This window comes from Carya illinoinensis, chromosome 11, assembly GCF_018687715.1.
Source record: "Carya illinoinensis cultivar Pawnee chromosome 11, C.illinoinensisPawnee_v1, whole genome shotgun sequence".
Lineage (NCBI taxonomy): Eukaryota > Viridiplantae > Streptophyta > Magnoliopsida > Fagales > Juglandaceae > Carya > Carya illinoinensis.
The window spans coordinates 28,930,633-28,956,378 of record NC_056762.1 but is presented as its reverse complement, the minus strand read 5'-3'; the positions used below and the strand labels follow the sequence as shown (position 1 = coordinate 28,956,378).

At 34.4% G+C, this 25,746-nt stretch overlaps 2 protein-coding genes and 1 pseudogene across 2 annotated transcripts; 2 read left to right on the top strand and 1 right to left on the bottom strand.

Annotated features, from left to right (window-relative positions):
• The first annotated feature begins 5,777 nt into the window (after nucleotides 1-5,777).
• LOC122281936 (tobamovirus multiplication protein 2B-like) lies at nucleotides 5,778-12,114 on the top strand. Its single transcript, XM_043093811.1, has 5 exons — nucleotides 5,778-6,069; nucleotides 10,181-10,246; nucleotides 10,361-10,425; nucleotides 11,178-11,268; nucleotides 11,607-12,114. Exons 1-5 carry the CDS (start codon nucleotides 5,938-5,940, stop codon nucleotides 11,640-11,642), a joined length of 390 nt encoding a protein of 129 aa, XP_042949745.1. The 5' UTR covers nucleotides 5,778-5,937; the 3' UTR covers nucleotides 11,643-12,114.
• Nucleotides 12,115-15,023: 2,909 nt separating this feature from the next.
• Nucleotides 15,024-20,504, top strand: LOC122280469 (ribose-phosphate pyrophosphokinase 1-like). Its single transcript, XM_043091372.1, has 8 exons — nucleotides 15,024-15,304; nucleotides 16,534-16,710; nucleotides 17,378-17,626; nucleotides 17,894-18,037; nucleotides 18,119-18,286; nucleotides 18,825-18,894; nucleotides 19,493-19,574; nucleotides 19,888-20,504. Exons 1-8 carry the CDS (start codon nucleotides 15,131-15,133, stop codon nucleotides 20,066-20,068), a joined length of 1,245 nt encoding a protein of 414 aa, XP_042947306.1. The 5' UTR covers nucleotides 15,024-15,130; the 3' UTR covers nucleotides 20,069-20,504.
• A 1,218-nt stretch (nucleotides 20,505-21,722) lies between these two features.
• On the bottom strand, nucleotides 21,723-25,257 carry LOC122282359 (annotated as a pseudogene).
• Between the last annotated feature and the right edge of the window lie 489 nt (nucleotides 25,258-25,746).

The window sequence follows — 25,746 nt, the reverse complement described above, 5'->3', positions numbered from 1 at the left end:
AGTTTTTAGGAGATTAGCTAGAGTTTTCAGGGAATTAGCTAGATTTGATTTGGTTTTGATCTTAGAATATTTTCAAAAATTTTTAAACCTATCTGATAATAACAGATAATACAAGATAAAATGAAACCACCTTAAAACTCTAATTAATCTGGTTCATTATCTTATTTAACAAATAAACAATTATAAGCATCTGAAGATAAATAAATAAGTAATTAATAAAAAGAATAAATATAATCATAACATAACTAAATAATTTCTAACAGAATTAACCTAAATTCTAGGTTCGTATGTTACAGACAATCTTGCCTATTGTTTTATAACTCTCTGATTTATAGCTAGATTAAGATGTGCAAATGCTAACAATTGTGTGCTAGCCAATAAGTGAGTAAGGCCGGGATTTTCTTAGAGTTGGAAGAACTTTAAAACATCTGCAATATGAGCAAATGAAGAATTTCTTTCAAAAGGAAAATTTACAAGAACTTTGCAAGGCGGATCCCCTTTATGCCCTAGAAACAATGCCTTTCCCCCCATCAACTTAAAACTAGCTAGAACAAAAACAAAAAATATAAAATACATAAACAAAAAAATAAAGACAGACCAAGCAGAACAATCATGCTGAATCCTGCACCATTTTCTTTTTTCAATAAAGAAGAATTTTATTAATGTGAAAAGTAATCAGAACCTAAGCACACGAGACATATACAGTAGCAACACCTATATATGATTGGCAAGGAAGTCATAAATGTTCATGTCATTACAATCTATTTCCATCGATCAATGGAATAGAGTCCTACACAATAAAACCGGTTTTCCTAATCATGTTTGTAACATCTTTACAATTGAATATTGGGCCAAAAAGTCTCATAGAATAGTTACAACTAGAAGAAGCGATAAAAATAGACTGAAAAATATATAATATATATGTTAGATATATAGATGAAGAACCTTGAACCATATTCTTTCAGATTAACTTACCAAAGATAAAGCATTTGTGGCCAATTTGTTTTGGAACTAGGCTATCTCTGATGCTATATCTGTGCCATATGGGGTGAAAGAAATCTAATGCTATCTCTGTGCTTGAAGTAAGACTAATGACTTTAGGAAGCATTTTTTGTTTCAAGTTTTAGTGTACCATAATTTATAAGCATTTTTATTTTTTATGTTGTATATAATTTGTTAATTTGTTATTTAATGTACCATAAAAATGTGTTTGAGGGCCTGAGGCTTCTTATGTAACTTTGTATTTTATAGTTAATTTATATATTTTAACGTTTGTATTTATTTTAAGTTTGTTATATTTCAAGTTTAGAGCTGAGCTCGAACAGATTTTTGGACTCAACTTATAATCGAGTAGAGCCCAAGCTTGTTAGTATTTTAAATGATCTTAGCTCGAACACTATATGCTCGCTTGAGCCTGGCTTGAATACAACTCTATATACAAGAGCATCACCTATACATGATTGTTTGAAGATACAAGGGTGTGGCGTCCCCTTTTTAGGTAAAGGACTTGGCAAGAATATGTAGTGTCAAGGATGCTAGTCAGTCGGCAACAACCAATGTTTAAATTAGGTTAGGCGTGTAATGTTCACTAGGAAGTACACGTGTAAAGAAATAAATATATGATTTGCAACAGAAAAGCAAAAGTTTAGTCTGAAAACCAAATATACATTCTTACAATATCCACAAGTCAATTCATTCCTTAAATAAAACATAGCGTAACATATGTTGTACAATGCTTAGATCCGTGACACCGCATAAATCATAGCATAACATATGGTGGACCACGATTTGGTCTGTGACTTGCATATCTATCTATAATATAAGGCCGATCATTAAAGCTTAATTATCATTCAAATGACTTCTATGTTTTCTTATCACGATGCATGTGAACATATTGATTTTATAAATTTTCATGGAATGTCATACTCATATTCATGACAAAGCACTAATCATGACGTGTTAACATTAGCATTACATTACATAACATAACATAAGCGTTACATAACATGACATAACATAAGTATTACATAAGTTTGATTTTCATGACATAACATCTATACTAACAAACAATTAGGGGTGTAAAAAAAAGGGGAAACTGGTTGAACTAGACTATACAGGGGTTCGGTCTTGTTTGTAACCAGTCTGATGTGGTACCAGTTTTAAGAGCCGAAACCAGTTCTAAACCGATGCAGTACAGGTTTTGGAGCAAAAATGATAATTTATACATTTGGTCATATCCCTATTTTTTAACGAACAATATCAAATTAACTAAAATTAAAAATACAATAGTAGGGGATATACATATATATATATATATATATATATATAAGTTTCAAATATACAAATCTCGTGCATGTCTTTTATAAAAAATAGTGGTAAAAGTGTGACAAACTTACTTTTCTTAGTGGGCCTATTTTTTTTTATAAAAGGGTTATGCATTTAAAATTTGTCCCTAGCATTACTCAAAATGAATGAGTACCATGAGACAAACGTTACAATGAATGAAAAAGAAAGAAAAAATAGGAAATGAACATAACAGTGCCGATCCCATAATTCTCAACTCACAATCGAGAGAGAGGCCTTAATGCCGCATCCCATTTCATTGATTACAAAATAAATGAAGGCCGAAGGACTACCATGTTGATGTGGTTTGGTTATAAAGAAGAAAAAAGGCAAATTGAAGAAAAAGAAACCCACCCAGTAGTTGTATTTAACCCAACAGGAGGTCTTTGTCAAGCAAGACTTTCTGGGTTACTACTAAGGGAAGAAATAAGAACACTTAAAGCTAGATTTGGATACAAAAAAATATTTCATCTCATCTTATATAATCTAATCATTACAATTTTTTAAAATTTTAACACAAAAATTAATAAACAATTTAACCTTATTAAATCTCAAAACAATAATAATATTAAAAAAATAATATCCTAACAATATTTTATTCAATTTTTAACTTTCATCTCAACTCATTTCTAAAGACTTTTGATAAAAAATGTCTCACACAATGATGACAGAAGGAAATGGTTCTATTAAATAGAAAAGTTACAATTGACTTTATGTGTAAAGAAAACATATACAAGGAAAGGTAGTGCTATACATGCCTAAAATAGAGAGTATCAGATAGGGAATATACAATAGTCACTAGTTGATGAATTGTAGATTGCTGGTGTCTTGCTGTTTATTGCTATCATTCCCCTTCAAATGAAGCCGCAAGTCAGAACAAAGGCTGAAATTAGACCAACTCATTGTAAAGGAAATTTTTGCAAGGGTGTCTCAACTTTTTATGGATTAAATGCAAGTTGAAGTGACGAGGGAACAAACCGAGTTTCTAGAGCACCAATTGCAACTTGTTCACGCATGTAATGAATATTGTACTTTGGTTGGGCGTGTAGCATTGGGTTAATAGACAGTTGAAGTGCACTCAATTTGTCACAATGAAGTATTGGTGGGTTGGAAAGAGGTATGTGAAGGTCCTGTAGGTCCCATAGAAGAAATGTGAGCCAGGTGAGTTAGGCAGCAGTTGAAGCCATTGACTTATATTTAGCTTCGGCATTGGATCGAGTGTGGGCTACTTTTTTGCACTTCACGAGATGCAGTTCGCTCTTAGAAATATGCAAAAGCTAGGGATGTAACGGGTCCGATTTTAGACAAAATTTAAGACCAAACCGGTATACACTGGTTTTGCATTTTTCAAAACCGATTATGCACCAGTTACCCTCATAAACCGATACTCCAATTTTATCGATTTTCGGTCTAGTTCGGTCTGATTTTTTGATTTTAATGTACTATATTATATATTATATAATATAATATATTATAATATATAATACTATAGTGATAATATATTATAGTATATTATAATATATAGTGATGACATATAATAAAACCATAAAGACTTTTGATAAAACCTGTCTCATACAGTGATGACATGTGCAGATGGTTCTATTATATAGAAATGTTACAATTAACTTTACATGTAAAGAAAACATATACAAAGAAATATAGTATCCAAAATTGTTCCAAAATTAACTTTGGGTGAAAACAACGATTCACATGTAAAACTTACCCTCTCTAACTTTTTTGTTTTTTCCTCTCTAACATACGTTGAGAAAACTTCTAGGATTTACTCCCCTTCATTGGGCGGAGGGTATTCGAAACTTCGATTCTGTCCACCTTCTCCCCTAACCAGCCCCAAAGGCTTATTCGATTTTATGCTTTTCCATTTATCTATTTCCCCTAATTTTTTTCTTTAGTTTTCTCTCTGTAGTGCCGACCCTCGCTGATCTCCTACTTTTCGACAACATCCAACCAACACACGGCTGCCTTTCTAGCCTTTACAATCGCCAATCTTCATGTTCACGAAAGAAAATCGCGATTTTGCGTGGAGCATTTGTTGCATGTGCGGCCTTGTCGTGCATGTTTTCCATGCGCAACTGTGTCTTTGAGTGGCTTTTGAGCCCGCATGCATCGCCACCGACTGTGTTGGCCCTTCGCTGGTAACTTGACTCAAAGTCTGACTGCTATCTTATGTTACCACTTTCTAAATCGTAATCTTATAAGAAGGATCGTGAATCTTTCCAAAAATCATCTCAAGACAACAAGTAACAATGCGTTCGCCATCTTCACCACTTATAGCAGAGCTTCCACTACCACTAGTGGTGATTTCATTATTCACATTTATGCAAATAACTTAATTCTGTCTTTTTATAAGATGGCGTCTTATTAAAAGACATGTGTAGGGATTAAGAAATTGGTCCCAAATAAACTCACTTGTTTTTCTTTTTCTATCATTTTGTACTATTATTTATTACGTTAGGGCATTTGTTGAGAAATCTCATCCCTTGTCATGTATTATTTTTTTAGTTTAATAAACTTAAGCTTGCTTTTTTTCAAAAAAAAAAAATTCCTTTGGGGTAAAACACGTGATATCCTTTCCTGTTATTGGTTTAGAATGGATTGAATGAGACATTCAAGTGAGGTTTGGTCCACGCAGGTGCTATATTCTGGGAGATTTCCATTAATAATATTAGTGTGATACCTGTATATTATGACCAACTTTAGACTTAAAAAGAGTACGAAAAATTAAACTTAATAAATAATATAAGTTGATATGATACGTTAGATTGTAAAATTATTTTTATTAAAAAATAAATTTATGAATCATATAAAATCACATTACTTTATTTATTTATTTCTATATATTATATATACTTTTGAAAATTGACTATTTAATTAACTACGTAAGCAAACATATAAAAGGAAAAAAAAAACAGACTCTAAAAAGTAATAATTAATAATTATGATATATAAATTTTTGTCTTTCAGTTATTTTTATTAACTTAGTAATTTTAAATGTCAATATTTTAAATAACAATTATTTAAAGGGAATTGGCAGCTCTGCGGCTTGAGTAGTAATATTTATTTTGACCGCACGTATATTTATTTTATTTTTTATATTTTTTAATATGTTTAAATATTTTTAAAAAATAAAAAATATATTAATATTCTTAAAATCATTTTCTTAATTTCTAAATAAATAAAAAAATTACCGATGCATTCGACCGGAATAGAAATTGGAAGACTAGCTTTTCTCTATTTAAAGATTAGAGGTTTCTCCCAAAGGACGCGGCTACTGTGCTGGAGTATATCGATGAGCATACCGCTCAGTTTTTTTTTTTTTTAATTATTAAATAAAAAAATACATCAATATATTTAAAATTATTTTCTAATCATTAAGTTTAAAATTATATATATAAAATTAAAAGAAAAAAAAAAAAACGAGCTGTAAACTGTAGCGGTACACCCAGGCGGCACAGCAGCATTTTCCTTCTTCCAGATTGGGTCGGAGAATTGGACCATATCCTTACTGAGGGCTAGTACGGTGGTACCTGCGGCTACCTTACCAAGCTGCCGCAGGGGTCTTCGTATTTGTAAACAATGGCAACCTCAGCGAACCGCGGGAGCAGCAGAGAAGGCGCGGCCAAAGCCTCCGTGGCCGATCAGATCTCTCAAACCGTTCGGTCCACCTCCAATCTCCTTCACCTGATGCAACAGTCTTCTGCTTCTCAGGCAATTAGCACCACATCCCCCCCACCCCCAGTGCATTGTGGCTCAGTGGGTTTGTCCTGTTTTCTATAATAAAGCCGTTTTGTATGTGGGTTTTGGTTAATTTGAAAGATTGAATGTTCTTCGGAAAGAACTCTGTATGTTGCACATGTCGATGAATGTTGAAACACCGAATTTAATTCTCATTCGAATCGGAGTACGAATATCTGTTTTATTTATTTTTTGAATAGGTAAAAATAGCATTGGAGGATACAATATTTGTTTTATTTTTATTTTTTGTTTTGCCAGATCGATTGACTCGTCGACTACAATATTTTTGTGCATACATCATATGTAGTGCAAATAAGAAGCACTAATTTGTTTCTCTGTTGATTCTGATGCGAGGTCTCTTTAACCTTTTGAATCTCTTCATTCTTCTTATAAGACCATGTGTTGCATGTATGTAAGTAGTAATAACTGTTTGACAAGTAGATGAAGCAGAAAGAGAGGCTAGTTAGAGTGAGAGGCAAAATCTGATCCATTTCTTTAATATAAATTGTGAAATTTGTTAGTATGGGAATAATTTGATCAATCTGGGGTCATATGAAAGGGTTCGTAGAATACTTGTATAATTTGCCAGTGAGTTCTAGTTTAAATAATACCTCTTTCCCTTATATGAACAGGGTAAAGGTTGAGGTCAAGTAACTTACCACTTCAAAAGATATACTACTTATGTAGAATAAAACAAAAATGCAAATGTGTTCAAGAGAGGAATAAAAATATAGACTGGAACTTAACTGAAAAATATATGTGAAAGTTGGTGGTCCGTAGGAATGGAGCGAAATAATGTAGGTAACTTGGGTGAAGCATGAAGAGCGAGACTTATCTTTGGGAACTGGATAAGAAGCTATTATCTAGTAACGTGGTTGATGGTGCCTTGAGGCCATGAATCTTAAACATGGCAAAGGGCCAGAAGTCTTGAAGGCAGGTCATATGATTTGAAATGGATAGAACATGATTGGAATTTTGGACATCATCACATCTAGCACCTAGGTAAGTTTATAGAATATTAATGAATATATATATATCGTTGCTAGTGCTTTACTCTTACCTGCGTTTATGCTGTAGAATTTTTTTGTAATGTGCTTCCATAGTGTTAGTGTCCACACATAAATGCCCTTGCAGATGCTTACTAGTGAAAGCAAGAATTGTTTTATTCACTAGATGATCACGGCATTTTGACCGAGGGCTTTATTGATCAAGTTAAACAATGATGGACTTCTTATAAATTCCATGGAACTCCAAGTTAAATCCTAACGTGTAAATTGAAAGCATTGAAATGAAAAAAGACCTGAAGAGCTAGAATGAACAGGTGTTTGGTAATGTGGAAAGCTAGAAGAAGTTACTCTTGGAGGAACTTAAGGGTTTGGAGAACGTATTTGAGTAAGGGAAATGTTAGAAGTGGAAAGGGCTCACAAAACTCAAGTGTTTGTAGAACTTGAGAGGGTATCTCTCATGGCAGAGATATCTTGGAGACAAAAGTCAAGAGCCCTCTGGTTGAAGGAAGGGTATAAATGTACCAAGTTTTTCCATTGGGTGGCTAACTTGCACGAGAAACAATGGGATTGATACTTTGTTGGTAGATGGGGTGACTACCTCTAACCAAACCAAAGCCAGATCACATTGTCAACTACTATGATAATTTGCTTTCGGATCAATTTCCTTTGCGACTGAGAATAGATGGACTTACATTTGATAGCATCAACCCACAAGTAAAAGGATGGTTCGAGAGGCCTTTTAAAGAAATGTAGGTTCGGAAAGTGTTAAAAAGCATGATGGATGATAAAACTCCAAGTTCGGTTGGTTTCACTATGGCATTCTTACAATTCTGTTGGGAAGTGATCAAGGGTGATATCATGGGGGTCTTCCAAGAGTTCCATGAAAATGGAAGGTTTGAAAAAAGCCTTATTGCAACCTTCATTCCTCTTATTCCGAAAAAGCTAGGGGTGGTTGAGGCTAAAGATTATTGCCCCATAGGTTTGGTGAGTGAGATGTATAAAATCATCTCAAAAGTCTTGGTGAACAGGTTAGGCATGGTGGTGGAGAAAGTAATATCAAAGCCCTAAATTGCCTTTGTGAAAGGGAGGCAAATACTTGATGTGGTGCTTATTGCTAACGAATGCTTGGATGGTAGACTCAAATTAGGAGAGCAAGGGCTTCTTTGCAATCTAGATATGGAAAAGGCTTATGATCAAGTCAATTGGAGCTTCTTACTCTATATGCTCGAGAGATGTGGGTTCAGGAGAAGTGGTGTTCATGGATCAAACATTGCATCTCTACCCCACGCTTCTTCTCTATTTTGATTAACGGCACAACAAGGGGTTTCTTTGAAAGTTTGTGGGGATTGAAACAGAGGGATCCCTTATCTCCATTACTTTTTTGTTTTTGTAATGAAAGCATTTAGCAAAATGATCAATGAGGAGGGTGGCTTTATACCTGGCTTGTTAGTGGGGAAGGTAAACACTAGCTCTTTCAATATATCTTCTTCCTTTTGTTTTTGTAAGTAAGCTCTTTCAATATATCTCATCTCTTATTTGCTGACGATACCCTGGTATTTTGTGAGCCCAGCCATGATCGTATTCATGCATTGCGGGCTCTCCTCCTATGCTTTGAAGTCGTTTTTGGATTGAAGGTAAACTCTGCCGAATCAGATGTAGTTCCAGTGGGGCAAGTGCAAAATGTGGATGCTATGACGTCTATCTTGGGATGTAAGATTACTCATTTACCCAAGAAATATCTTGGTCTCCTAGTGGGTGCTCACTACAAATCGATATCCATTTAGAATGATATCCTAGAAAAGATGGAGTGGAAACTCACTAGTTCGAAGCAGATGTTGTGGCGCCCTGTCCCTCGTGTAAAGTTCATGCCGAGGTTCCATGGTGCCAAGGGTGCTAGCCAAGCGGCCTACACCTACAGTTTGATTGGGTTAGGTGTGCCTCATCCAGAGGAAGTGCACGTGTTGGTTTCGGTCATAAGATCGCAACCAAAAATATAGAGGTTTAGTCGGTAACTAGACCTTGCAATATAGACCGTGGATGGACCGTATTTTCTAGTTTTGCCTAGTTTGAGGAGGGTAATGGGTCCCAAATCAAATTCTGGCATGACATATGGCATGGTGACATGGCACTTAAGGAAGCCTATATAGACTTCTTTGGTATAGCAAGAATGAATGAAGCCTCGATTGCGGACGTCCTTGACCATTCTAACGGCACCCCCCAATGGACTGTCACATTTCTTAGAGCTGTCCATGATTGGGAAGTTAAATCAATCTTTGAATTCTACAACCTAATCTATTATGTCCCTACGAGGGGGAGGTGAAGACCAGCTTTTTTGGTGCCCCTCGGTGAACGGCAAGTTCACAGTACGCTCCTTTTAACAATCCATCTCTAAGCATAACGCCAATCCATTCCCGTGGAAGAGCATTTGGAACAGAAAGGCCCCCATAAAGACATCATTTTTTGTATGGACAACTTCTTTAGTTAAGATTCTCACTATTTATAACCTAAGGAAACGCCGTATCATAGTATTGGATTGGTGTTGTATGGGTAAAAAGAGAGGAGAAACCGTCGATCATCTACTATTACATTGCGAAATTGCCCCGAACTTGTGGAATTACTTTCTTGCTAGGGTGGGTGTAGCTTGGGTGATGCCAATAAGGGTGATTGACCTCTTAGCTTCATGGAGAGGTCTTCAAGGCACTTTGCAGATTGCTGCAATTTGGAAGATGGTTCTGATTTGTCTATGGTGGTGTCTTTGGAGGGAGAGGAATGAGCGAAGTTTTGAAGATTGTGAGCGGTCATTGGATGAACTTAGAACTTTCTTTTTTAACACCTTGTTCCAATTGTCAATTGAACTTGATTTTAATGGCATGACCATTCATGAATATCTTGTATCATTAGAACATCACTCCCATGCGTTGCTCTTGTATATGACCCTTGTACTTGGGCTTTCTCTCATGAACCATGTACATAATTGGTGCTTGTCAAAAGGATCTTAAATTGTTAAAGGAAAACTGATATTCCTTTATAGTCTGTTGTGCATGGTTGCTCATAAATTATTATTGTGTCATATGCAGGCCCAACTGAGAAAGCTTCCAAAGAACCTTTTGGCAAAAACCTCTATAATCAAGAATACGGGGCAAGTATGTAGATCTGCTGCACAAAATAAATATGGACTATTTTATTTTTTTGTTTCTTAAGAATCGGATATCTTTACCACATTCTGATCTTTCTATTCTTCTTTTCTTGTGCTGCAGGTGTTGGAGCAGATGCCTCATGTCATTTCATCCTTGGATGCACATATGGATAATGGATTACACAGGTTGTGGCATGTAGAACGCCATTTTTATTTCAGATTACAGTTGGTATTGAAATGGCCTTTAAAATACATCAATAACTTTCTGATGTAACTCTCACTTTAAAGGAAACGTGTAAATAAACGTGGCACATATTCTGGGTCATGAATGCATTTTGAAAAGCTTTTGGTCTCTTTCCTTGTTTGAGATGGGGCAATTTTTATGTTGTGTTGATATTTTAGATCCTGAAATTTTAAACATAGAAACAATTGAGCTTTGGAAGAAAGCACTTATCTATTCAGAATTAGTTGGAGATTTCCTTCTGAGTCATTCAACTTCACCCCCAGCTGCTTGGCCATTTCTATTTGGGGTGTGGATCAAGCAGAAGCATTTTGAATTATCCAAAACTAACATTTGTTCTTGACAGAAAAATGCAATGTAAATTGTATTTTGTCGACTGCATTCCTCAAGCTTTTGTTTTTTGTGGGCAAGTAGGCTTCCATTTTACACAGTTTACCCCATTTTTTCAGATTTGGATGTAAGCTTCCGTGTAATTATTCTCAAGCACAAACCATCCAGCACAATCTTCATACCATTGTATGACCATTGCTGTAATAATATGCTGTATTGCATACATGTATGTATGCTGCCTTGGGACATAAGCGACAATTATATCACAGAATAAAAGAGAGAACCTTTGGATTGCCACTCTGATATTTAAGTTGACAATATTTTATACCTGGCACTCTTGCCTTATTTAGGTAACAACTTTTTGCAGTGTTCCTCATCTGCAACCAGTGGTCCAGTTACTTGCAAATATGAAAAGCTGCCAGCTTAATTCTCTCTCGCAAGCTCATCTTTCTCACGAGGTATACTGTCTTCTTCTTCTTCATTTTTTTATTTTTATTTTTCCCGCTCCACACATCATCTTGACTGAGTTTTAGGATCTAGTTGGGGCAAGATAAACTCAGTGTAACATATATTGCTGTCTATGAGGACTCTCTGTGTTGATCTCTCTCAAATTCGAGGTCCTAGAGTTCAGACAGCAACTCTAGTGAATCCTAATTCATATCATACTAATTACAGGTTTTATTTTTATATTTTTCTGAGTATAGAGCTGCCTCCACAAAAAGGTCAGCAAATAAAGTGAATGCTTGTAGGCCCAGAGTTAGTAACATTCATGTTTCTATTCTCTGTGATTTCTTAGGAACATGGCTTGGCAAACTCTTCAGAGGTGCCTTAGCTGACTGAACGCCAAACCAACTTTGCCGAAGGCCTGAAATAACAGATTAAGATAGAAGAAAGGTCGTGGGCAGGCCATCAAAGTCTAACTCAGGATGACCAACTTGTTATATTGCAATATTGATCTATCCCTAGTCTCAGTGTAACATTGAATAATACCAAAAATCGCGTGGATATCAAGCATAAGAAGAAGCTAGCAATGTTCCAGCTCCTGATATTCTAGAACTCTGTGTCTTGTTCGGTGGCAGTGATATATGCAACCAGGAAGAATATGTGCAATATTGACTTCTCGAAGCGTTTGAAACACGTTTAGGGCTTCAATAGGAAACGTGTTGCTTCAGTCACGCTTTCCACTTGTTTCATCCTTTTCCCACTTATTAGCATGGTCCTGATTTATCATTTTTGTAATTCTCTTTTGATGTGACATGAAAAGTTATATTGTTATCTTTTTAATCAGCCAATATTTGATGTCACATCAGCGAATGGCCTTAATATATATATATATATATATATATTTAATATACATAGGTATACATGATGATTATGTAATAAATTTCATTCTTTAATGAAATTTCCTGATTAGGAATCTACAAATTCACGAATTCTGATTGCATTAATGGCTGCTCTTAAGATTATGGCAAAGCCAGGAAGCATCACGTGGCCAAGATTGGATGGTTCCTGGTTGGTTGCTTGGTTTGGTGCACGTTCACTTCTTAGTTGTGAACATAGAATATAGACATCTTTGGAACGTTTCTTCTCGTTTATTCCACATTTTTTGCGCTTTATGTTAAATCATTACATACTTTGGACATGGAAAAGAGATTATTATGGTGTCAGCCAGAGCGGTCTACGAATTAGCCTGTTGCTGTATATATAATGAGAAATATTATAGTTACAAAGTGATTATATAATAATTTTACAAACTGATGTATCTTGATATTATCTTTTAGATTGTAAAATTACTTTATTTTAATACAGATTTGACATTTCACATGAAGTTATGTCAGTTTCTAAGATTATTTTTGTGTAATTCTTTTTTGGATGTAAAACTCATCATATATCATTCGTCCCTTTTCGCAACACAAACAAGACCTAATATTCAATACACAGTATCCAATTCTTATAATCCATCCTATCCTATTTATTTGCTTTTAATATGGCATTAAATGACTATATATTTTTTGTTCCTTTTTATTCATTTTTCAATCGTCAGAAAATATTAAAAAAGAAGGGTTGAAATGTTGATTAATATCATTTTTTTTTTTTTAAAGACTACCATTGCTTGCTTTTAGGTTTGAACATGATCAAGTAAACTCAAGATGACGCGTACCTTACGTGACTTCAATTGTGTTTTTCATTTTAAATATTATTTAATTTTGGTGGAGCCAAAATGTTTCCATGAAAGCAAACCTTATCTAAACTCAATAAAAATTAAGAAAAATAAAAATTGACTTCTATAAAGTCAACGCTCTTGAACTCGGAGAATTTAAAATATTTTTTTCATCTCGATCTTAGAAAGGAAAATGAAAAGGTTTTAATTTAAAATGAAAATTTATGATAAAAAAGACGAAGTTTCTAAATAAAATATATAAAAGAAAAATACCCACTATCTTTAAAATTAAAAGTATATTAACTTCTCTTAATCATTATGTTTACAAATTAAGATCTAAAAAGCTAACCTCTACAAATAAAAAGTATTGTGAGAGACATATAATATATATATATATATATATATATATATATATATATTAGTATGAATAAACTGTATTCTAAGTTATACTCATCATGAAATTAAATAATACTATAGAAATTAGATATATTGTAAGAATTAATTATGGATTTAAATTTGATTAAAATGATAGTAAATTATAAACGAAAAGATAATTTTGAATTGAGAAAATAAAAAAACAAATGGAGACTTTTAATAATAAATATATATCTAAGGAATAAAAATCACAGATAATCAAATCTATAAACAAAATTTTACACAAATACACATTTTAGATGATCTACTAATATTAAATAGTAAATACCAACTATACAAAAAAAATACTTATATTAAGACGCTACTAGCTAAATCTTTTAATAATTGACACTCTATTTTTAAGATTTTTGTGAAATTTGAAAAACTTGGTAGAGTGGTTGAGTGAAATTATTTTTGTAAAAACTTATTTTCAAGTTTAAGGATGGAATACATATTTCTAGTTAAATGTTTTCGACATTTATCTCAATTTCTCTTTATTTTTTCCTCCATATGGAAGACAAGAAGCATACGAAAATAAAAAGTTACATCTACGTATTAACAATATTTGCTGTTTATATATGGTGATGACATACACATCATGAATGGGTGGCATGATGGGTAAATAACAGGTAAAAAATAGAGATATTTTATGGCCATCTATTAAAAAGCTACATGGGCAATTTATAATTATCAAGCTATTAAAATACTTGTAATAGCCGAACCACCGGTCGACGGACAGAAGAAATATATATTTCTCCATAAATATCATTGTACGATAAACTGTATAGTTCAAAGAAATATAGTTTACATATATCAAAGTGATTTTTTATTTATAACTATTTATATAATAACATAACTATTATATATAAATATCTGTTATTTTAATATCAATATTTTTCATGTACAACTGTTGTAACTATTATTTTCCCCGTGGATATTATTGATTAGCAGAAGAGATATGTTTACTCAACTTTAATCATGTGCATGAATCCATCTTTATCTTCTTTCAATGTAACAAACAATCTTGATCTATTGCAAATAAAATAAGTAAGGTCAATAATAGATATCAAATTAAAGAAAAAATAAAAGTTAATAGAAAAATAAAAAAATTTTTTGTAACAGTTAAATAATCATTTATTATAATAGAATAGGTATTTATATACGAAAAATTTAGTCAATTTTATGAAATTAAATTTATAAATTAATATTATTTAATATGATATTTTAAATTATAAAATTATTTTTAAAGAATTACTATAAATATAAAGAAATTACGCGAAGTAAATTTATAAATTAATATGGTTTAATGAAATTTATTTATAATAAAAATAATTTAAAATACGGCATATTATATCAAAATATATTAATTTATAAATTTATTTCTATATAATACGTTTAAGACTAAAGTATTTTAATGTGAACTAAAATTCTAGTAACGTGGAAGACTTGACTGGCCTGGCTACTTTTTACTAGTGCTTTTTGACTGATAAATCGAAACAACCTTAAAACGGCGCCGTAACTTGGTTCTCAACTCCACGACGCACCGACCTCGGTAATTATGCGAAAATCCGAATCTCGTGGAAAGCGCAAAGACCCGCCATTGATACACAAGGAAGAATAAAGGAAAAAGGAGAGTGCCAGCCTCCATAGAAAGTAAAACAACAACCCCACCCCCCCAAAAAAAAATCTCTCTCTCTCTCTCTCTCTCTCTCTCGTTGTGCCCAGCCGTACTTAATACAATAGCCATGGCTGCTGCCTCGCTGACTCTGCCATATACTTCTTCTTCCTCGTCCGCCGCCGGTTTTGGTTCTGCGTCTTCTTCGGCTGCTGCCTCGTCTCTGTTCTCTAGCTGCTCCCTCAGCCATAGGCGCTTCGTCTCCTGCGACTCTCGCTCTCGAATTCAAGCCCCTAACAGCATCGTAAACTCTCTCTGTCTCCCCATAATATATACATGCATAAATTTATTTTTTATTTTTTAAGTACTGTCACGGCTTCAAAATGTGAGTTTTTGGATTATTCTTTTGCTCTGTTTAATTTCAATCTAATTCCAATGGGAAAAAAATTTAAGCCAAAATTTGTCATATGTTCAAATTGTGATTTTTAAGTGGTTGCAATATAAATGGGTTCTCCTTCTTTTAATTTGTGGGTTTGGGTTTGCCGTATAATTTTCTTAGTTTGAAGATGGGATATAGTTACGTAACTTACGTTTGGTTTTAATTCAATTCCGTCTTTTAAAAAAAAAAAGAAAAAAAAAATCAATTTCAATCAATATATATTATATTATCCCTTAAAAAACATCATTTTCCGTTAAAAAAGTTTACAAAAAATCATAAATAATTCGAAGAAATTTTTTTAACTAAATAACTATATAATTCTACCTACCAATTTCTACAAATCTCATTACAAAGTATATCTCATTCTATCTACCTTGTGGCATCAAATGATTAAGGAACAATTAAAACATAATAAATAGTTTTTCAATCATTTAATACTACATCATGGAATGATGAGGAGCATTACGCTTAGCAAAGTTATTACAAAGGTATTTCAAAACTTTTCAAGAATTCTCAAAAATTACAAAATTTTTGGCCATGTTTGGTTATGAAATATTTTGAGAATTTTGTTGAGATTGATTTTTAGGAAAGGAGAGAGAAAATTTTGAATAACTTTTTTTAAAAAATAAGTTTTGTATTGAAGTTTGTGAATGTGAATAGGTAGAATTTAAAAGTTATTTGGATATAATTTTTAAGAGTATCTATTTTTGGAGTTTGTAAAAGGTGTATTCATTTATTTGTTTAGTTAATAATTGGGTAATGATTTGATAAAAGGTTAATAAGTTGAAATAGAAAAAGTTGAAAGAGAAGAGTTGAGTTTTGAAGATGTTTGGTTTGATTAAAATAATAATAATAATTTGAAAATTTTGGTTTACCAAACATTTTTACTGTCCTGAGCTTCAAGTTAGTGACTGTAAAGTATTTTGAATATATCCTTTGGGATACTTTTGCAACATATATGAGTGAAAACTAAAATTATGGGGCACGGATAAACTCTGTCATGGTTATTCCAGCAGCTTTTCTTCTCAAATTTTGAGGTACATGTAATTTAGGTCCTCAAATATAATTGATATGGGTGTCTTCTTTGGTGTTAGAAATGTGATCTATCTGAACCACCTTTCAAAAGTGTAAATGGGAAACCAATTGTTCCCATCCTTAACGAACGGAATCTACCCAAGTTTTTGGAAACTGCACTTATGGAGAAAACAATCAACAGGACTAATACCAGGCTGAAACTGTTTTCTGGCACTGCAAATCCTACACTTTCTCAGGTACTATTAGTACTTTATTATTTGGATGAGTAAGATATTGTTACTGAATTATTTTCTGTTTTAAGTGGTGAAAGAAGGTAATGGGCAAGGGTTTTGTCTTCATGTTCTATATTATTGTCAATACTGATTGTTCACAAATAAGTGTATTGATAAATCATTCAAGGTTTGCAAGTTGTCCATGGTTTATTCTGTCATGCTTCTAGAGTTTTTCTTTCCCTTTTTTAATGGTTGTGCCACGATTCTCTTTGATTATTTTAGTCTGAACGTTATCTGCACACCAGTGATCTGGCATGCTCACTGTCTTCAATTTATGAAATTTGGAATCATTGGATGAATTTTTCATTATTTCATGACATGGAATTGAACCTTTCACTTTTCAGGTGCCATATGTCTATCTTTCTCAGAATCAATTTTTGGGCTTTTTTAATTTGCTAGATTTTATTGTATATGCATCCTTCTGCATCAGGTCCAACTGTCCAAATGCTTGTATCTTTGCTTTGAACGGCTACTATTCTCCCAAAATGTGAATGTAGTTCTTTATGCATGTGTGAGAATGTGAGTTTTTTTTTTGTTTAAAAAATCCTCTATAATTATTCCCAACACAAGATACATATATAATTCTTGGAATGCTGTGCCTATGTTGCCAATCTCTGTTTTTTATCCCCAGGAAATTGCTTGGTATATGGGCCTGGAACTTGGGAATATCAACATAAAGCGATTTGCTGATGGCGAAATATATGTTCAGTTGCGAGAGAGTGTCAGAGGATGTGATGTATACTTAGTACAGCCGACCAGCCCTCCTGCAAATGAAAATCTCATGGAGCTTTTGATAATGATAGATGCTTGTCGTAGAGCATCGGCCAAAACCATTACTGCTGTGATTCCATATTTTGGATATGCCAGAGCTGACAGAAAGGCAAGTTCTAAAGTACAGTGTACTTTTATGACCTTTAATTATTTTTCTATCTATTTTTTTTAAGAAAAAAAAAATAAGCCTGAATGATCTAGTTGTCGTTGAAGGGGGATATGGCTGAATCTGATTTGATTGAACACAATGAGTTCACATGATTGGTTTGAGCTATGTATCTTAACCAAAGCAATGGTTTATAAGAGTTTGCACTATATTGTATTCTTTATAGGCTAATTTAACATTGTCTTCTTCATCTGTGACTTTTCTTTCCAGACCCAAGGGCGTGAATCGATTGCAGCCAAACTAGTCGCAAACCTTATCACAGAAGCAGGTGCAAACCGTGTTCTTGCTTGTGACCTTCATTCTGGGCAGTCCATGGGTTACTTTGATATCCCAGTGGACCATGTATACGCTCAGGTAAATTAGTCCATAGCCTTGATTGTTGACTTTCACTAGTTTAATGGTCTCTGATACTATTGTTTGTTGTGTGCTCTCTAGCCCGTGATTCTTGATTATCTTGCCAGTAAGAGGATAAACTCTCAAGATTTGGTAGTTGTTTCCCCTGATGTTGGTGGGGTAGCAAGGGCACGTGCTTTTGCAAAAAAGTTATCTGATGCACCTTTAGCCATTGTGGACAAAAGGCGTCATGGACACAATGTTGCTGAGGTAATTTTTGCATGAGTACTCTTTGACACTATCTTTTTTTCAGGTTACATCTGCCTTGATGAAATTTCTTATTCACTTAGATGTTATTTTAAATTAAGGCCATGTTTGGTTACCAAAAATGTTATAAATATGTGAGAATTTGTTTGAGATTAGGTTTTGGGGAAGGAGAGAGAAAATTTTAAATAAAAATCATTTTTAAAATAAGTTTTGTATTGGAGTTTGTGAAAGTGGATAGAAAATGTTAAAAAGTTGTTTGAATATAATTTTTCAAGATTATTTTTGTTTTGAAATTTGTAAAAGTTATACTGATTTTTGTGTTTGAATAATGATTAGGCAAAGATTAGATGAAGAGTTGAAAACTTAAAATAGATTTTATTTTTTTGAGATTTAAAGATGTTTGGTTTGATATGAAATGATTTTGAAAATTTTTTGGAAAATTCTAGTAAACCAAAGATGGCCTAAACGGCCATGAAGACTTGTTTTATAGATCGTTTTGTCTTCCACATCCGAAAAACCATGTCTAATATTTACATTGCAGGTGATGAATCTGATTGGAGATGTAAAAGGAAAGGTTGCAGTGATGATGGATGACATGATTGACACTGCTGGTGAGTCAGTACCTTTGAGTGCCAAACTGCAATCCTAAACCTTCCTGCACATGGAGATTGGAGCCTTTAATGTTTAGCTAATATTTGAAAATATCTCAATTGCTAATGATTTTCTATTTAAATTTATCATTTGGGTTATGTCTCTCCTTGTGGGTTGGCGTGAGTATATTCCCCATTTTCTCTTATATTTCTTACTAAATTTTCTCATGAAGTTTCTAATTTAGTTTTATTTTTAATAAAGGCACGAGTTGTGCCTTTATTAAACCACACGACTGACCAACTTGTCCATCTTTAATAGAAAATCATGACACAAATTTATTTTTTTATTTTTTCTGTTCATACAATGGGTTGATTATTGCATAATTTTTTCCCCTCCTATTATTAGGCGTCTCCATGGAGTTGATGTTTACCATCCTAGATTTGGCTGTACCCTGGGAATTAATTCGTTTAAAGGGAGCAGCATAGAGGGGATTTTCTTTTTTAAGGCTTAAAAATAATATAAAAGTAAAAAATAAAAAAGAAAGAGGACATAATTAGTTGTACGAGTTTCCTTTAATTTATATCATCTTATAACTAGTGAATTTGTTGTTTGCTGTAGGAACCATTGCTAAAGGTGCAGCTCTACTACACGAAGAGGGGGCCAGGGAGGTGTATGCATGCTGCACTCACGCTGTGTTTAGGTATTGGCTTCATTTGTAGCAGTTTATCTTTTCCTTTGTTTTTTTCCTTGATGTTTAGCGCAAATTTGTTAACTTCTTTATGATAAGGCTGGCAGTTCTAAATGGGCACAGTGAAATGGTTGACTGCTGGCCTTTTTCTACTCTTTTTTGTCAAAATCACTAAAATATCAGCAGTGGTCCACACTGTAATTAGAGATTATTGAGATATTAAACATCTTGTTACTGGACCTTCAGTTTAAGTTTAAAAGGTGATGAATTTGAGTATGACCATCTCAATCATATGACTCTTCTATTGTTACTTTTTTCTCTACAGCCCTCCTGCAATTGAAAGGCTGTCAAGTGGCCTGTTTCAAGAGGTGATTATCACAAACACAATCCCAATTGCAGAGAAGAACTACTTTCCCCAATTGACCGTTCTTTCAGTGGCAAATCTGTTGGGTGAAACTATCTGGCGTGTTCATGATGATTGTTCAGTTAGTAGCATTTTCCAATGAAATCATATTGGAAGAGTCATAGGCATCCATTAGCTTAGCTTATAAAAGTCAATTGAACTTATACCAGAGATAAGGATCAAGTCCTGCATTCACCAAAGATAAGGAGGAATTGAAGGAATAGAAAGCTTCACACCTTGATTTCCCGTAGGCAGTGAATTTAATGACTGAAAAAAGGGAAGAGAAAATAGATTTGTAGTATGTAAGCTACTTCTTTCAATCTGCAAATTGTTTTATGGCTATTTTCAATTGTTTTCTACATTTTCTTGGTGAAGCTTTTCCTATGATAGGTGTCCTTTTGGGTTAATGTCTCCTTCAATGTCTACTTCAATTTTCATTTTTTTATTTATCATCGTTTTTCTCTTTTCTTGTTTGTAAAGGCACCTATCATTAGTTTAATGCACAGCATGCTTCTGTGTTAGGGAGTTTGAACTTTGAACCAGTGTCTTCAGACTAAGACTAGCTCACCGATTGAACTGAAAAGCACGGAGGGTTACTTGCACCAGAAGGAAGATAAAATTAACTATAGAAGTGATAACAATAGCTTCTAACTTTTTTTCCCTTTAACCTATCTGTACTAATTGGTGATATATATTTTTGGGTTGGCAAACCCTGAAATCATTTTTTACCTTGTGCCACTGTTCAGACTTGCAGCATCGTAAGAGCATGGCTCGCCAAATTGGCTTTTAAATGGGTAAAAAAAAAAAAAATCGTAAAATGCAAACTAAGTCAAGCTTCTCAAAAACAACTGAGCTTGTGTGAGAGAAACGTTTGTTTAATGCAGGTCTGTGGGGTTTGTCAGGTTACTGGTTCATGCGATTGCTGTAATGCTATTCAACATGAATAGACGAAAAAGAAAAACAAACATATGAGCAACAACCAGGCTGTTTTCTTTCTCCAGAGTTATTTTTCTCTCTAGCCAACTTTCAGCCATCCTTCCATTTCCTTTGCCTAGAGGGGAGTCTCCTCCCTCTCTCCTCATGTCTAGCCAACGACAAAGTTGTCTATAGTATTTTTTTTTCAATTTTTCTGTTGTTTTTCATCCGTAGCACCAAGATGTGTCAATCTATTGCCTACCGGCCTTTTATGACCACCATGCGTCTTGCCAGTAGACTCTCCAGACGCCAATCTGTCGTATGGTAATCTATCACCATCAAACGTGGCACCACTGGGATTAGTGGCTTCGGATCTCTCAGATCATACCACTACCTTATTTCCTAAAGTGGCGTGTGAACCACACACATCTCCATAGACAGTGAAGCTCTTATGCTGGCATATCAACGCATCCTTCAATTGTTATGTTCCTACGTTTCCATTTCTCCTAACCAATGATCAAGACAAAATAGTCGTGGAAGTCTCCTACAGCTTGTCTAGACAAAACAAGATGTAGCACATACAGATTCATTGCAACTTTTAATCGCAATCTTATAGTCTGTTTATTAGGCTATGCAAAAACTGCTTAAAGCGGCTTCCCCTTAATGAAAAATGGGTGGGAGCTAATTTTTTGGCTTCAGATTGTTCTTTTTGTTTAATATTTCACTTGTGTTATATTTGTTTGTTTTTGGATGATTTTTAGGAACTCCCTCTCCATTGAATCTAGTATCATGTAACTATTTAATTTATCAATAAATTTGTTTACTTAGGAAGAAAAAAAAGAATAGACGAAAAAGAAAGAACAAAAAATAAAGATGATGGGACTCTTGGGATTACTAATTTATTACTAGTTTGAAATGTGGCTTTATATGCAGAGTATTTATTCTGGGGTCATCTTAATTTATGGTTTTGGTCCTTTGGAATCCAGTTTATTCTGGGGTCATCTTAATTTATGGTTTTGGTCCTTTGGAATCCAGTTAACCGTGTGGTGACTGAAGCCAGTCTATTTGGATGCATACAAGTTTTGGCAGGCCACTGGGCTTGTCTCAAGTGGCCCTGACAATTGGATTTAAAGGATTAGAGAGTTTGAATTTATATTTGGAGAGTATTTAAGAATTTTTTATGATTATATATATATATATATATATATTAATGAAAACAAACTATATTTCTAAAACAATTTGGGTCCCAAGGTCCCAATTAAACCATTAAGCCATCCACAAAGCAGTTATGACTCTTCGGATCATCTTTCAGTTATGATTAATTGCAATTCCTTTTTTTTTTTTTTTTTTTTTTTTCCTGCAATGAATATTTTTGGATGCTTCTTGAGTGATTTTTGTTAAATTTATACGAAGAGTGGGGTTAACTTCTTCTGTCTTCAATTCCTCCGCCGTGGTTGGTTTCGAGCTTTGGCATATCTTGAATTAAACTATTCATCAAGCTTGCAATGCTCAGATTTCATATGGCCTAAAAGGGTTTTGCCATCAAGTTTGCTGGTAATAACGAGTCTCTCTTCAGGGTTTATAGTCTTGTAATTTGCAGTATTCTCCTTCACAATATCGGGCACCGGACCAATCATTGTCCTCATATTTGGACTGTGAAATGCTGCAATTGAAAGGACGTTCCTTTATTGGGTTCACAACAGCTCTGTGTTCTATGCTCTTATATTCTCCATTGCTCATGATCTGCATTGACAGTAAGTAGACTTGGTCAATAAAGATGGTATAACAAAGGTGTTAATTTGCTGTGAAGATCAATGCTATTTTCTATTCAGTTCTGAATTAATCACCTCAATGATTTCGCCGATGTTAACTATGAAGGCGCTAGGGATGGGTTTAATGGGAACCCATTTATCATTTTTCTTGATTTGCATACCTTGGACATCATTCACTTGAATTAGTAGAGTCAATCCTGTGGCATCAGAGTGGGCTGCCAGCCCCATAACCTTGTTAGCCTGCATGCAAGGTGGATAATAGTTCATTCTGATCCCCTGAACTCCCTCCTCAAACATGCTCACGAGCTTCTTGGGTTCGAGCGCCAGGCTTTGCGCCATCAATCTCAAGAGGCAGATTGTGAGTCTCTGCAGCTCTGTTGAGTACTTGTCCAAGGTTGCTCTGATATGAAAGTGGCCATCAAATGGTTACGTCTGGTGATATTTGTATTAGTTTATTGAGACTTTTGTGGTTAGTTTACCTGAAAGAAGTGGGAATGGAAGGCCAGAATCTCAAATTCCTTTGGGGGATAGGTTGGGGAAGAATAAAGACCATGTCACCCCAGTCAAGCTTTTGATCTCCAGACACAACAAAGGCTTGGCCATAGCCTTCAATGTTGTTTGGTAGCTGAGCATAAGCCTTCTTTTCCTCCAATGGCAGCTTGAAGAAGTCCTCTGTATCAGTCTTCATTTGCTCAATCAACTCCTCTGGTACTCCATGGTTTATCAACTTATTGTTCACAATCACAATTAGCCATTAGAGATTTGTTGCCCTCACTCTAATTGCTAAATTAATGGTAAAAAAAAGTTGAAAGGAGAAGTGTAAAAAAAGTTGGCAACACGACATTATAAGTTTACCAGATGATTTCTTTACCTGAAAAATGTATCACTTGCATAGGCACCCAAAAAAAAAAAAATAAAATAAAAGAAGAAGAAGAAGAAGAAGAAGAAGAAGAAGAAGAAGGGTGCAAGTATAAAAAAATTGTTGAGAAAACAAAAGAAGCTAGCCTTTGAAATTTGAAAAAAATAAATGAAATTAAAAAACTTGTTAATGTGCTAAAAGTTGTGTCTTGGGGGGGCCTTAATAAACTTATTTCTAAGTGGTTCCTCCCCTGGAGGCATACAAAGTCATCTGAACTTCCATTCTTATTATACTTATAGCTGTTATCTACTGTATTCATTTTGAAAAAGTTAGTTCTACTGCAATCTCGACAGATGAATTTTAAAAAAGTGTACATTACAACTTTATGATAGCTTTAAGCTGTAATTTATTATTTTTTATAATTTAATATGTTGTATGTTAAACTTCCAAACTTTGAAGCCTGTCTGAATTAATTAATAGGGCTGCAAACCGAAAACAATCTCTTTCTGTAGCATAAACTGTGTAAAGAAAGAAACACACACACACATATATACCTGAAAGAAGCCCCAGTCACGGCAAGCCAATTGGAGTTTTTCCAGTTCATCTTCTGGACTTGTAAATTGATGCCTAATAAGCTTTCCCAGATCGATAACTGGAATATGGAGGTTCTCTTCAATTGAACAGTACTCCTCATACTCCATCTTAGGCCAGAGGTACCTGGGTGGGATTTTCTTCAAGTTGTTGGAAGCAAGAGCTTGCACAGTCTCAACAGGCAGAGACCCACCATAGTCTACTGTTGGGAATTTGGACCTCCAAATTCACCCCCCCTAGGATCTACCCTTTGCAGGAGTAACAAGAAAAATAGAGAAATAATAACAACACAAGAAATTTACGTGGAAACTCCAAAACAGGAGAAAAACCACCAGACCCAGAGAAGAAAATACACTATGTGAAAAATTATTACAATCACATAATTTCTCTCCTCACCCCAAACACACCCACAAAGCTTTCACCACTAGAAAAACTCTAACTCACACCTCTTCCCATTTTACAAAATGGACAACAGAGGAATTTAACTAGAGTCAAAAGTTACTAGCTAAGCATTTGACTGGTGCACTTAACCATGAGGCTAAACCTCATTTTTATAGACTTGAGGATTTGCTCCTCCTTCACTTCTCACCCATGTGGGACTTAAGTTAAAGGAGCAAAATAGTCAACAATCTCCACCTTGCGACTTTGACTGGTCCTACAGTCAAGCTCCACCTCAATGAAGATCTTCACAGCTTCCGCTATCATGCTTCACCATAAAAGCATACCCACTTAGAATAAACCAATTCCAAGCATTTCACTTCGGCCCATGTCGAAAACAACCTTGCTGAAAATTATGGTGTAACTTCCACATTTGGCTCTCCTGGAAGTTCATCAGTCATCGACATGAATTTCCACCACACACCCTGCATTAATGCCAAACCAATGCCTGTGTGCAAACTTGTGGACCTGCTAATATTAACACATCCTCTATCATGGCAACTTTGGGAATTAGCAGCATGCCATAAGGATGTACATGTCTCATTTTTCATGGAGAGAGACACAACATTAGCATCAATACCAGTATCTCCATTTACTGACTTGGAGCCACTTGCCGAACCAGCTCCTTATACTAGCCGTTTCACCAGTCGCTAGAATCACTGCTGACTTCAGGGGTTGATCTGCCCTTCCACACCTTGTGTAAACCAATTTCTCCATCTCAAATCTGACAAGATTTGAAACCCTACTTCCTAATATTGTTTTGATGAATTTACCGTAGAAATGAATAGTACCTCACTAAGTCAGTTCCCAGGAAAGATTGGAGGGTCACCATGGACACACTTAAAATTTCCAATCTCCTAGACAGAACCTCCTTAGACCGTACGTATCCACAATACCACACCAAAGCTCCACCCCACAAAAAGAACCTAGTGGCTCTGATACCAATTGTTGGGAATTTGGACCTCCCAAATTCACCCCCCCTAGGATCTACCCTTTGCAGGCATAACAAGGAAAAAATAGAGAAATAATAACAATACAAGATTTTACGTGGAAACTTTAAAACAAGAGAAAAACCACCAGACCCAGAGAAGAAAATACACTATGTGAAAAATTATTACAATCACATAATTTCTCTCCTCACCCCAAACACACCCACAAAGCTTTCCCCACTAGCAAAACTTTAACTCACACCTCTTCCCATTTTAC

What these genes read in the sequence shown, in the direction of transcription:
- LOC122281936 (XM_043093811.1), top strand. Translation starts at nt 5,938, where the DNA reads ATGGCAACCTCAGCGAACCGCGGGAGCAGCAGAGAAGGCGCGGCCAAA. An exon ending in AACAGTCTTCTGCTTCTCAG is followed by an intron (nt 6,070 to 10,180) that starts GCAATTAGCACC and finishes TGTCATATGCAG; the next exon opens with GCCCAACTGAGAAAGCTTCC. An exon ending in AAGCTCATCTTTCTCACGAG is followed by an intron (nt 11,269 to 11,606) that starts GTATACTGTCTT and finishes GTGATTTCTTAG; the next exon opens with GAACATGGCTTGGCAAACTC.
- LOC122280469 (XM_043091372.1), top strand. Translation starts at nt 15,131, where the DNA reads ATGGCTGCTGCCTCGCTGACTCTGCCATATACTTCTTCTTCCTCGTCC. An exon ending in CAAATCCTACACTTTCTCAG is followed by an intron (nt 16,711 to 17,377) that starts GTACTATTAGTA and finishes TTTTATCCCCAG; the next exon opens with GAAATTGCTTGGTATATGGG. An exon ending in TGGACCATGTATACGCTCAG is followed by an intron (nt 18,038 to 18,118) that starts GTAAATTAGTCC and finishes TGTGCTCTCTAG; the next exon opens with CCCGTGATTCTTGATTATCT.